General features: G+C 37.0%; 1 protein-coding gene across 1 annotated transcript in view; it reads left to right on the top strand.

Annotated features, from left to right (window-relative positions):
* The window catches only part of LOC143437247 (uncharacterized), a 51,993-nt gene that overhangs the window by 36,936 nt on the left and 858 nt on the right, over positions 1-14,199 (top strand). Inside the window, 1 exon segment of the mRNA XM_076922083.1 lies at positions 2,421-3,422. Within this exon segment, the coding sequence (XP_076778198.1) occupies positions 2,421-3,422 (1,002 nt within the window).

Below are 14,199 nucleotides of genomic sequence, written 5' to 3'. Positions count from 1 at the left end.
TGCACACATTTAATCCCAGCACTTGGGAGGCAGAGGCAAGTAGATTTCTGAGTTTGAGGCTAGCCTGGTCTACAGAGTGAGCTCCAGGACAGCCAGGGCAACACAGAGAAACCCTGTCTCGAAAAAAAACAAAAGAAAACATATACTTTATTAATATTTTCATCTATCAATTTTTAACTCTTTAAACATGCATTCCCTTTTATTAAAATTTAATTAATGTTGCTGTTTAAACTGGTTCATTTTATGTTTATGCAAGATGAATACAGAACTGCAGTGAATGTATAATTCTTTGTAGGAACTTCAGTAAAAAACTGTGAGTTCATTCTATCATTTTTGTTTCCTGGTTTATTTTTGTGGCAGAGTGAGGTTCTTAACATGTAACTCTTGCTGTCCTGAAACTGATTGCATAGACCTAGCTGGCATCCAGCTCAACGACATACACCTGCCTGTATCTCTGCGATTAAAGACATGAGCAAATATATGCAGCTTGCTCATCACCTTTGTAGTTAGTAATTGTTCATACAGCTTTTTCAGATGTGTGCTCAGTACAGTTGATCTGTTTCCCCCTGCATATCCCTCTCAGTTGCCATTTGTGTTGCAAGGCTATATCCTATTGTAAGAGTTAACGAGTGACACAGCTGAACCCTGTGTCAAGGGTCCAAGTGTCAATCTTTCAAGTTTCTTCTAAACTGACATGGTGATTATATTATAATTTGTGTGTCAGAAAATAAGTGGAGGAATCACATGAATTATAAGAATATATTGTCTAGGAAGCATACATTTACTTTGTAGTGATGTCAGTATCATGCTTTCTGTTGTACACATGTATGGGATATTTTAGCAAGCAGTGAGTTTCGATGATGTGCATGTGGACTTCACTGAGGAAGAGTGGAATTTGCTGGATCCTTCCCAGAAAAATCTCTACAAAGATGTGATGCTTGAGACCTACTGGAACCTCACTGCTTTAGGTAAGACTGTGAATTTTCTTTTGCTTCTCAATATAAGGGAAAAATGTTTCTTGGTTACTGACGATCATCTCTTATTTCAATAGAGAACAAGTAATATTGGATGAATAAATCAGGTTCATTGCTGTGAAAATTCAGAGTAATCTGAATTTTGCCTATTTCCAATACCATATCATTCGTTTTTTGGTACCTTGGTTTCAGGCTATAATTTGGAAGTCCATCATCCTGAAGAACAACATCAAACTTCTAGAAGTCATGAAAGGTAATTTTAATGTTTAAGTTAATACAAATATGCCTCTGAGAAAATTTTAATATGATCAGGAAGCTCTAAAGGAAAGCAAGTGTGTAAAATATCAGTCCTATTATTGTAGCTATGATTATAATATTCTCCCAAAACTATGTCCCTCATTGTCAGTTATCTGATTTGTGTTTGCAAGGCATTTCTGTAAGGAAGAAGAGGAGGAAAAAATGCCTTAAGGGATTCCTTTATTTGATTTGTATATCCATTAGAACTATGTTGTGGAACTATGAATTTGTATAGTCTCATAATATTTAGATGTTGCACATTGAATAGTGATGAACATGTACCCATAACCTTCTAATAAGCAAGTAGTCTATGATAAAGTTGGTGATACTCATATTCTTGTAGTGAAACTTTTAAGTTTATTGTGAGGTCATTTTATGAGAGTCAAGAATGTTGTCCTGGAGAAACATTAATCATGTCTACAATGAACAAAAGTCAATGTGAATTCAATGTGGAAACCTTTCATTTGTTCTTCTTTTTTAATGGGTGTATCAGTTGTCAGAATGGATGAAACCATGTGAGCATAGAGATACTAAAAGGAACAAGGTAACTCCATCTACTTCAGAACAATGAGAAGATACGTAGTATTCTGCCTTTGGTAGACTTTCTGAATATGATAGGTGTTTGCAGTTAATTGGTTTTCTGACTTTACTGGGAACATCCCCAAAGTCACACTGCAGAAAACCTCTATGGGTACTAGAAGGTTGTAAATTCTTTTGTTCATCCTGGTTCACAGTGCTGCTGATGTGTGATGTACACTACAGGAAAAACTAAGAATGCAATCAGTGTTTTAGTGCTCTGAGTTATTCCATATTTCTTATGACATGTTAAAAACATCATATAGAAATCTCATATAGAAAAAGGAGGCTATAAATGTGAACCATGTAATAAATGCTCTTACCATCACAGGTATTTTCAGAGAGGTAAACCAACCCACAGTGAGCAAGTACAACCATGAACATCAAAGTGATAAAACCATAAGATTTGAGTGTTCTTTATTATTATACCAACTATAAAATGTATTCATATTGGTAAAAAGATTGATCAGGCTAATGAATGTGGTAAATCTTTCACATGTGCCCATTATTGTTGCAGGCTTGAAAAAAGTCATACTGGACAGAAACCTTGTGAATGTATCCAATGTGGTAAAGCCTTTTCATGGTACACTAATCTACAAAGACATAAAAGAACACATACTGGACAGAAACCACATGAATGTAATCAATATGGTAAAGCCTTTTCAAGTCACAGTAATCTCCAATATCCTAAGAGAACACATACAGGAGAGAAACCTTATGAATGTAATCAATGTGCTAAAGCCTTTTCATTTCACAGTAGTCTCCAAACACATAAAAGAACACATACTGGAGAGAAACCTTATGAATGCAATCAATGTGGTAAAGCCTTTACACAACAAAGTCATCTCCAAATCCATGAAAGAACACATACTGGAGAGAAACCCCATGAATGTAATCAATGTGGTAAAGCCTTTTCCTGTCACAGTGGTCTCCAATGTCATAAGAGAACACATACAGGAGAGAAACCTTATGAATGTAATCAATGTGTTAAAGCCTTTTCATGTCACAGTAATCTCCAAATACATAAAAGAACACATACAGGAGAGAAACCTTATGAATGTAATCAATGTGGTAAAGCCTTTACACAGCAAAGTCATCTCCAAATCCATGAAAGAACACATACTGGAGAGAAACCCCATGAATGTAATCTCTGTGGTAAAGCCTTTTCAAGTCACAGTAATCTCCAAATGCATAAAAGAACACATACAGGAGAGAAACCTTATGAATGTAATCAATGTGGTAAAGCCTTTTCAAGTCACAGCAATCTCCAAATGCATAAAAGAACACATACAGGAGAGAAACCTTATGAATGTAATCAATGTGGTAAAGCCTTTTCATGGCACAGTAGTCTCCAAAGACATAAAAGAACACATACTGGAGAGAAACCTTATGAATGTGATCGATGTGGTAAAGCCTTTTCATGTCACAGTAGTCTCAATTGTCATATGAGAACACATACTGGAGAGAGATCTCATGAATGTAATCAATGTGATAAATCCTTTACAAGTCACAGTCATCTCCAAAGACATAAAAGAACACATACTGGAGAGAAACCTTATCAATGTAATCAATGTGGTAAAGGCTTTACACAACAAGGTCATCTCCAATATCATAAAAGAATTCATACCAGAGAGAAACCTTAGTTATGTAATCAATGTGGAAAAAAAAAACATTTATAAGTGAAAAGGTTCCAAAGACATAAATGATCACATACTGGAGAGAAACTTTATGAATATAATTCATATAGTAAAAGCCTTTTCACAAAGTTTTTGTTCCCAAAACCATAAAAGAACCCGTATTTGAAAGAAACCTATGAATGCCATCATTGTGGTAAAAGCCTTTCCATAAGGATTTTTCCCCAAAACATAAAAGAACCCATATTGGACAGAACTATGAATGTAATCATTGTGCCAAAGCCTTTGCATGTCGTACTAGTCTCGAAAACATAAAAGATCCCATACTGGAAGACATCTCATGAATGTGATCAATGTGGTAAAGACTTTTCACAACTTTATCATCTTCATTACTATAAAAGAACAGGTACAGGAGAGAAACCTCTTGAATGTAATCAGTGTTGTAAAGCATTTGCAAGTCACAGTCATCTGCAGTGACAGGAGAGATCACATACCAGAGAGAAACCTGCTTGAATATTCACAATGTGGTAAAGCCTTTGCATGTCATAGTTCTTCAGACATACACAAAGAAATCACACTGGAGAGAAGCCTCATTAATGTAATCACTGTGGAAAAACTGACAGTTCCCTTTTATCTGTGACTACATAATAGAGCACATTCAAGAGAGTGACTCAGTGTCATCAAGGTACTAAGCCCTTGCATGTCACAGGCATCGCCTGATCCATAAAAGAACACATACTGTAGAGAAACTGAATGAATGCCATGAATGAGGTAAAGTCTTTGCATGACAATGTTCTCTCCAAATACCTCAAGTGACACAATTTTTAGAGAAACCTTATGAGTGTAACAAACGTGGAGAAGCCTGTGCTTATCACCGTAGTCTCCAAAGACATAAAAGCCCACAAATTGGACAGAAATCTTGTGAATGTACTCAAGTTGGAATACAAATTCTTATTAAACATTTCTCTGACTGGAGTTTCTTATTGATTATTGATTAGCCTTGATTATTTATTACCAATGATTATTGATCAGCATCAATTATTGATTATTGATTGGTGTTGATTATCAATTGCCATTGTTTATTGATTACCATTGATTATTGATCAGCATCAATTGGTGTTCATTATCAATTGGTATCTATTATTGGTTAGCATTAATTATTGATCAGTATCAATTATTGATTATTGATTGGTGTTGATTATCGATTACTATCGATTATTGATTAGCATTGATTATTATTATTATTTAGGCTTGAACCCACTTCTGCCAGTTGTAAAGACAGAGTGTCAAAACACTTAACTGCATGAAAGCATTTATAGTAGGAATAAACTGTGGTAATTTGAATATGGTTGTCACTAAGAAGTGACAATTTTAGTATGTTTGGCCTTGTGGGAGTAGATATTACTGTTTTGAAGGAAGTAAACTCCTAGGGTGGTGGTCTTTGGAGCTCCATCCAGTAAAAAACAGACTCTTCTACCACTCAGCTGGAAGACAGTCTATTCCTGGATGCCTTCTCATGACAATGCAAAACCCTCAGCTTCTTCTCCAGCATTATGGCTGCCTGCATGCTGGCATTCTTCCTGCTATATTGGTCATAAACTAAACATTTGAAATTGTAAGACAGACCGAATTAACTCTTTGCCTTTAAAACAGTTGCCTTGGTCACAGTGTATCTTCTTAGCAATGGAAATTCTATCTGAGACAGAAGTTGGTACCCAAGGCTTACGTATTCTTCTTGGTAGGCCTGACCATGCTTTTGTTGGAAGCAATGTGGGTTTTTAAACTTTGGATTTGTACATGCATTAAGTGGAACTTCATGGGCCATGCTAGTAGAACACATATGTACTAAGGGTGGTTTGAATTTTGTATATAGTTTTTGTAATGTTTGCTGAAGAATGTTGCTGTCTTTTGCTCTCATCTGAAGGTAAAAAGGTTTATTTCATTAATTGCATTGACAAAGGAAGTCTCAGGAAAGCCAAGCATAGCCTTTGCCCTGTGTTTACTCTCATGGTGAATGTTTTGATCATGCTTAGTAATCTTAGAAAGGAAAAATATGAAATGTTAGCTTGAAAGAGAAAATCTCACCAGGAAGTTGAATGAAGCTAAATCCTGTGATCAAAGATACACAATGTTGTTAAAGAAATGGTGATATTATGTCAAGATTCCATCCACCTAAACATGTGGATGTGAAGTTGTATGGATAAGAACTGTATAATGTTAGGTATTATTATTAACTGGTTATTGTTTTTATGTGGCCAAAAGGAGATACAAGTATGTGTCAAATTGACAATGGACAGATTGTGATTACTATACTAGGTTTTCAATTTAAGATCTAAAAGGGCCAGGCGGTGGTGGTGCACACCTTTAATCCAAGCACTTTGGAGGCAGATGCAGGAGGATTTCTGAGTTCAAGGCCAGCCTGGTCTACAGAGTGTGTTCCAGGACAGCCAGGGCTACACAGAGAAACCCTGTCTTGAAAAACCAAAAAAAAAAAAAAAAAAAGATCTAAAAGGATATACTTAGGTCCAGACATGGTGGTACATGCCTTAAATCTCAGGAGATGATAGTCAAGCAGGTTTCTGGTTAAAGTCATCCTGGTACAATGTCAGAAGCCATAATGGGACAAGCTAATAATTAGCAGATGATCGTCCTGAAATGATTGCCTCAGATTATTATATAATCTGTGATGAGTGTGCCCCATTAGCAAGGCTGTGGCGGACATAATTTTAGGAAAGATTCCTGTTATTAATATGCTTCTCCTATTATTACTAAACATATGTAACAATCACTAAGCAATAGCACACCCCTTTGGAGCAGATTTCTGCAGATCTACGAAGATGTACTCTCTTGTAGTGATACTATATAGACAAATAGATGACTTCTTAAGTCTTAATGATGATTCTATAAGAATTCCTAAAATTATATCAATGACTATTAAGCTCTTTTATAACAGGAGTGCTACTAAGTCCCTCAGGCATGGTCAAAACTGCAATGAGAACTCTGTCAGTCTCCCAAGTGTTATCAGTTAATTGCCCCAAGAGAGATAGTAACCAGAATTTCTCTGGCTCAGAGCACATTCCAAGAAGTAAAACAATTAACCAATGGTCACTAAAAGGGAATTAATGCTGTATTATAGGTACCAGGACAGAAGGGAAAACATTGCCTGGGTTTGTCTATAGAAAACTTCACTAATTTCTTAAGTTATAGTTTCAAACTTTCAGCTTGACTCAGTCCTGTGTAAGACTCACCCAGGTGGTACTGGTTTTAAGGCATCGATGTTTCATGCTGTGCAGCTGAGGCTTGGCACCATGAAGGGATCATGAGAGGAACACAGTGAAGACTGTTGGTCACAGAAGAACTGAGCATATTGAAGTTGTCAGTCCCATGGGATGAGCAGACAGAACAGAGCAGCAGTTGAGTGGAGTCAAGCAGAACCTAATGTCCTATAAGGGAAGACCTGGAGAGAGACCCAGCTTCTTTTGAGGAGTGCAGATGATCATGTGTGGATCCCAGATATTGGAACAAGAAACTCTAATTTTGAAGTTACTTTGGAGACCCCAAGAGTTTTAGATTCCGGAGCTATGGAATGCCTTCTCAAGAAAACAACTTTCAGGAAATATAATCAGCCAAAGAGAAAGAATTGTGCTGCAATGAGCAGGGCAGGAAGGAGTTGGAGATCTGAAGAATACTTTGACATCAGACATGGAGATGCAGAGTTTGGAAATTTCCTTGCTGGCTTTTGGTCTTTTTTGGCCCAGTATTTCCTCACAATGGTGATTAAAAAATGTGACCTATGTTCTGTGAATTTGAATGGGTATTATGTGCTATATTTTCAAAGTACAGGGGATTATAGTTACATGATTAGAATGATCTCAGAAGAGACTTTGAACTTTGGACTTTTAACATTTATAATACTTCTATAAATGATGGCACTGTTTAATTTGAACCTCACATATTTTGTATTATGCTATTTTTAAATATGGTCCCCACACACTCATGTGTTTGCACAATCATATGGGGGCCAGGCAGTGGAATGTGGTAGTATAAATATGCTTGGCTCAGGGAGTGGGAGGAAGTTATTATGAGATGTGACCTTGGAGGAAGTGCATCACTGAAGGCTTTGAAGTTCCTCCCAGTGCAAAATGGACCCTCCTACTAGCTCCCTGGCAGACAGTCTCTTCCTGGCTGCCTTTGGATCAAGAAGCAGAACTCTCAGCTTCTTCGCCAGCATCATGTTTCCTTTCATGCCTGCCTTGCTTCCTGCTATGTTGAAAAAGGTCTAAATCTCTGAAACGGTAAGCCCATCCCAATAAAAACTGCTGCTTTTATAGGAGTTGACTTGTACATGATTTCTCTTCATAGCAATGGAAACACGAAGACAGACACCCTGTGAGTGTATTTAATACAGCCAAGCTTTTTCACAATTCTCTACTCTACATTATCATGAAAGAATATGTGCTAGCATATAAGCTCACTCCCTGTGACTCAGGACACACTCCCTGTGACCCCAGACACAACTTCTGTGTCTTAAGCATGCTCTCTGTAACTCAAGGCCAGTCTGGTCTACAGAGTGAGTCCCAGGACAGTCAGGGCTACACAGAGAAGCCCTGTCCTGAAAAACCAAAGAAAAAGAATAGCATTTTGTATACTACTTACAGAGGAAAATGGAAAGAAATGGGAGACCTCTAAGAACCCAGCAGAAACTCTCATACAACAGGACAAACTTGGGAGGAGTCTCATAAACAATGCTGCAGAAGGAGAATGCACCTTATCTCAAGAACATTCCTGCCCAAGCCTATGGGGCCTTAGGACTGATAACCACAGCCCCATATGGTAGAAAGGGTTGGGTTCTGGGGACATAAAATGTCATGAAGGCCCTGCCCCAGACCATCAGTGTTTCGCGCACCTCTTTTGTGTCCCCTTCACCCGCGAAAAAGGACATGGAGGCAGTAATGGGGTATCACTACAGACAAGGCTTTACTTCTTGTAACAGCAGAAGCGGAAAAGACCCCAAGCCCGGGAAAGGCACTGCTATATATACCCTAGAGTGGCGTGTTCACTTCTGATTGGCTGTTCACTCATCACCCCATATTATGCCCCGGGATGGGCAGTGACTTTGGCGCACCTTTTGCCTTTTGCACCTGTGCAGTCAGTTGTTTACAAGTGGGAGGACAGGATGTCCGCACCATCTTGGAATGGCGAATCACTGCAGCTCCCAACACATCAGCAGCTCTCCCAAGGATATTCCTGCCTTTAGAAAAGGAGCTCTATTTTATCTTCAATCCATTGGGGCCTCAGGATGAGCTCCTCAGGCCCAGGTCCCAGACTGTTATTGGGTCTGCCAAGTAAGTTACTGGGTTTGAGAAGGACTCTGTACATTAGGGCCTCATGGAATGATTTGCTTAATAATGCTAGCCCCCTGCACATCAATGTCTCTCTCTCTCTCTCTCTCTCTCTCTCTCTCTCTCTCTCTCTCTCTTTATCTCTGTCTCTCTCTTTATCTCTTTTTCTCTCTCTCTCTGTCTTAATGTTAAATTGAAAATTTCAATATAAGACTAATTAATATTAAATTTGAAATTTCAATACCGGAATAGTTAATATTAAAATGCAGATTTCAATATAGGACTACTTAATAATAAATGAAATTTTCAATATAGAACTAGTTAACATAAAAATGAAAATTGCAATCTAGGACTAATTATCATGGAATTAGAAATTGGAATCTAGGACTAGTTAATATTGAATTGTAAATTTAAATATATGATTAGTTAACATTAAATTGTAAGGTACAATGTAGGACTAGTTAACATGAAATTGTAAATTTTAATATAGGACTAGTTAACAAAGAATTGGAAATTGCAATCTAGGATTTGTCAACAGGGAATTGTAAATTGAACATAGGGTTAATCAACTTGGAATTGTAGATTTCAATCTAGGCCTAGTTAACATTAAATTGAAAATTACAATCTAGGACTAGTCAACATTAAGTTGTAAATTTCAATATAGGACTAGTTAACATTCAATTGTAATTTGCAATATAGGACCACTACAACAGGAGAGTGTCCTCTCTCATTGGCTTATTTCTCTTGGGCATAGGACAAAGCTTTCTTTTTCCTGGAATACACAGGTTTTCTGCTTATGATTTTGACTTTCATGCACACATTGCTTCTGCCAAATCCACAATCCATGGACATGCTGAGTGCCTCATTCACCATAATCACATTCCACACAGTATTGATTCTGATCAAGAAGCTCATTTCACATCAGAGAAGTGAGACAGTGGACCAATAATCATAAATTATAATGGTATTAATTACCATATTCCTTATTACCCTGAAGGTGCTGAACTGATAGAAAAATAGAATGAACTTTAGAAGGCACCTTGACACAGCCAATTATGGGGCAGCCACCTGGAGAGCTGGGCAGGGTCCTAGGCTGTATGTATTTTGAATCAGCTTCCAGTATTTGGTACAGTTTCTCTCAGAGCCAAGATCCATGGTTTCAGGAATCAAGGTTGTTGCAAACCTGTGTGAAGGTTGCAGTCCCCCAAATCTGAGTGGAACTCAGCTCAAAATGGAGGACTCCCTTTATCAGAAGGGCTTCAATTTCTCTGCCTCAATTTATCTAGACAATATCCCTGAACACAGGTGGCTGTCCTTATCAAAAGACTGTCCCTGTGTGGAGCTACTTAAACTCAGCACACAGGTTCCATTCTGGCTTCCCTGCCCACATGATACTTAGATATACTATTATGACCAATTAATCCTTTCCACCTGTACCCATAAAGGCCCTCATATACCTTATTTCTGGGACTATAAAGTAGAATTGACTCACTGTGCTGGTCTCCGGAGTTAATTTTATAATACAGCCATCTCAAGCCAGATTGCTGTGGCTGTTCCCTTTGTCCTTACCGTTTGGTGGCTAACAACCACCCAAGAATAAAGAAGACCCACACCAAAGCTCCCAACCTTAGTGGCCCAGTAGGAAAAATGTCAATGTGTCTTATATTCCTGTGTTTAGCCTTTCCCATTCTTCAGGTTTCTCACAAATTCTCCTGTCTTTCCATGAATCCATCACTGGTGAGGCTGTGACAAGATGAATATGAGTGGGCTGGCACTGCAGTCACCTTTGAGAGGATATCTATACTTTTTGGTGTTTATGCAATGGATCCTTCTACATTGTTAAACTGACCAAAGGGGTGATATAGAAAGAGCAGCAGTTATGGTGCCTCAGAGAAGAGTCCTTCTAAAGGAACAAAATAAAACAATAGAGATGACAAAGATTCTCCAAATAAGACATTCATGGAAGGCAGCACACAGGGAAGGATTCTGTTATTCGATTCGGGTAACATCCAAAATACACAAAAGCCAGACTGTTAGGACCATTATAATTTCTATTCAGAATGTAGTTAAGAACATAATTAGGGCAGTATTATGCTTATTATAGGAAGAAAATAGGCAAAAGTACCACCTAAAAACCAATGTCATGCTTTGTATTGGGTGTTAGAAGACTGATATTTTTGACCTTCTTTTAAGGTCAGTAGTTTGGTGAAAAAATATTGAGGAATTTTGGATAATCCATTATAAGTTTAGATTCAACCACTGATTCTCTTCTATTAGAATCTTGTGTAATATATGAAGAATTAATTTTTGAGGAAATACTCCTAGTTTCATTTTTTACATGGGTTATGTTTTGTAAGTTGAAATGTGCATCTATTATGAGTTGGATAATATTTCATAGCCCTTCACAAAAGGATATAACTTGAGCCAGCTGTTTGCTTCATTCTAACCCTGCATGAAGAGCAGGTACCTGCTACTCCTACATCACATTTAAATCAGGGAGCATGCATGGTTACTGTAATGAAGGACATAGTCTATTAATGAGAAGTTCTCTTTGATAGTGAGATGGTGTTCTATATATGGTAAATATAGCTTTTAGATTTTTCCTCAGTGTTTAATAAGGCTGTTCAGTTTTTCTCAGCTGTATGTAGACCCTGGCATGCTGAAGTAACCAAAGGGGTTTTCCTTCATCTGTTATATTGAGATACATCTATATATGACAAAGAGAATCAAGATTGAGAATTTATTTTCTAAATTCAAACAAAATTTTTCAAACAAAAATTTTGAGGACTCTTGTTCCTTCACTTGCTAAAAAGACACACTGCATTTTGAAAGTGATCATAGTTATATATGCCTGCTTAAAATTCCACATTTAGCAAAATCAACTTCTGTTTACCTTCTGTTAAGGCTTATCAAAATTTCATATCTAGGTTATCACTTGACCTTCAGAAGGTCTGTATCTTCAAGCTTTCCTTTGTCCTTTTTTTTTAGTGAACATTACTTGATAGCTTTGCTTGGACTGAGTGTGACTTCCCTTGGAAGCGCTGAGGGAATAATCCCTGTATTTTGACTCTCCTCAGTGTAGACTGCACACAGGATATAATTAGACTTAGATCACAGCCAGTTTCTCATAAAAGTGGTTCTGAAGACAGAGACTTTAATCCCATATGTATTTCCCATAAATCTCATAATCTAAGTGCCTTCAGTACCTAACTTATTCCTTCAGAATTTCCAAATGCTTTGTATTTTTTCTTCTCACTTTGGACATTTCATCCTAATCTATATATACTTCCTTCTTTATTAAAGCCATTCCGATCTTTAGATCATTCTATCATTTTATATATGTTAATACCATAGGATACAATAGGTTAAACAAATAAATTTACAATCTTTTGTGAGAATATTTCTTTAGGAGAGGGGAATAAGCAATTTATATCCCCTCTTTCTAAGTTCTCAATGGCTCCACAATTCAAAATTATCATAGTCCAGCCTAGGATAGCAGTGAAATTATTCGTTTTACTTGCAGAAAACTGACAAATTGTTCCTTATGAGACTGTAGATATCCTGCACTCAGTCATATCAAAAATATTTTACTCAGTTTGTCAGGAGACAAATTCACATTACCTAAATAGTCATTCCATTTCCATACTTTACAAATACTGACCAGCCATGTTCTCTCTCTCTCTCTCTCTCTCTCTCTCTCTCTCTCTCTTTCTCTCTCTTTTTCTCTTAGAGGGTTAGCAATATTTAAAAAAACACTGCTGTGATTATTTTAATTCAACAGAGCTGAAAATATGAAAATGTTAGTTGTTTCATTTAGAAAATAAAACACAAGCCCTGAGGTAGATCTTTCAATCATTTTATATTTATTTGTTTTTAAATAGGCTTTACTGGATATAAATATCTCTCAAATCATTAACATGTTTATGTCTGTATAAAAATTCAAATATGTGTTTTTTATATTTAAAAGGACAGATATGTTGTTCTAATATGACTGAGGACAATGTCCATTATGAATAGCATCTGCTAGTCTAGGAGCAGTCAACCCTTTAAAAATAATTTAGAACCTTATGGGATAAAGACCATGTTGTGTACTAGAATTGGGATAGGGTTCAATTAGATACCGTTGTGACCAGAATTGTATGATTACATATATCATGTCCTTAAAAATAGACAATAATATTTAAATATATATGTTCATGTTACCTATTTTAAAGAAAGATTCAGACTAGTATTATTATTTTATATTACTTTTCTCTGACTGGGTACATGGATTAAATATACTCTTGTCTTTTTGTGTTAATTTTTAAGTTTAATTAATTATGAATAAAATAAACTTAGGCCAGCATATCCAATTTACTTTGCTTGTAATCCATTTGCAATTTCATACATGATATTAATCACAAACAATGATCTCATGTGCATAGTCTATACATAAGTAATAAAAGGGCAAATTTTAGTAAGCCATGAATTTGTGTCTACTACTTGTCTGGGATTCCTGTTTCAGAATTTTCTTTGTCAAGTAAAAACTTTACATAGAATCTTTAGTAAGCATATTTTTAGGTTCGGAAATAAGTAAACCAGACATGTCTAGAGCAGAAAAATACTGAGGGCATTTTGTCTCAGAGGAAAATTAGGTGCAGTAATAGGTGACAGTGAGACCCAGCATAGGGTAGCATAAATGTTCTTTGCTGGCAGCAGGCTCTGTGGCTCTTGGCAAGTTATTATCTGTTGATTATCCTTTGATTATCTGCTGGGCTCTGTGAATATCATAAACTTGGCTTCTTGCTGTAATATCCTGCAACATGAAATCAACCAGCCCTTGGGTTTTCTAACATCCCTTGCCCAACAGGCTTTATTGTGGCATTCTATTAAATCCCCTTTCTATGTAAATAGAGAGATTCATTCTCTCTATGATTTGAGATATGTTTATCTACAGAACCTGTACTAATACAAATGTTGTTTTTCTCCAATTTTCTACTAATGAAGGTGTACTGGCAAACAATAGTGCTCAACTTTGTTTCCCTTATGTATCTGGCTTTTCTTCAGGGTTGGTTGATACCTGTCATCTGGTGGAAGGAAGCTGCAGTTTCCCTGAGCCCAGCATGAAGCCACAAACCTAGACTCTTGTTTTCTAAACAATCCCAGCACTTGGGAGGCAGAGGCAGGGAGATTTCTGAGTTCAAGGCCAGCCTGGTCTACAGAGTGAGTTCCAGGACAGCCAGGGCTACACATAGAAATTCTGTCTTAAAACAAACAAACAAACAAACAAACAAACCAAACAAAGAAGACAGGTATAGCCGGGCAGTGGTGGCACATACTTTTAATCCCAGCCCTCGGGAGGCAGTGGCAGGGAGATGACAGTGATGGAATAATGAT

Source organism: Arvicanthis niloticus, chromosome Y (genome assembly GCF_011762505.2).
Source record: "Arvicanthis niloticus isolate mArvNil1 chromosome Y, mArvNil1.pat.X, whole genome shotgun sequence".
NCBI classification, from domain to species: Eukaryota; Metazoa; Chordata; class Mammalia; order Rodentia; family Muridae; genus Arvicanthis; species Arvicanthis niloticus.
The sequence above is the reverse complement of the archived record's forward strand: the minus strand, read 5'-3'. Positions and strand labels throughout refer to the sequence as shown.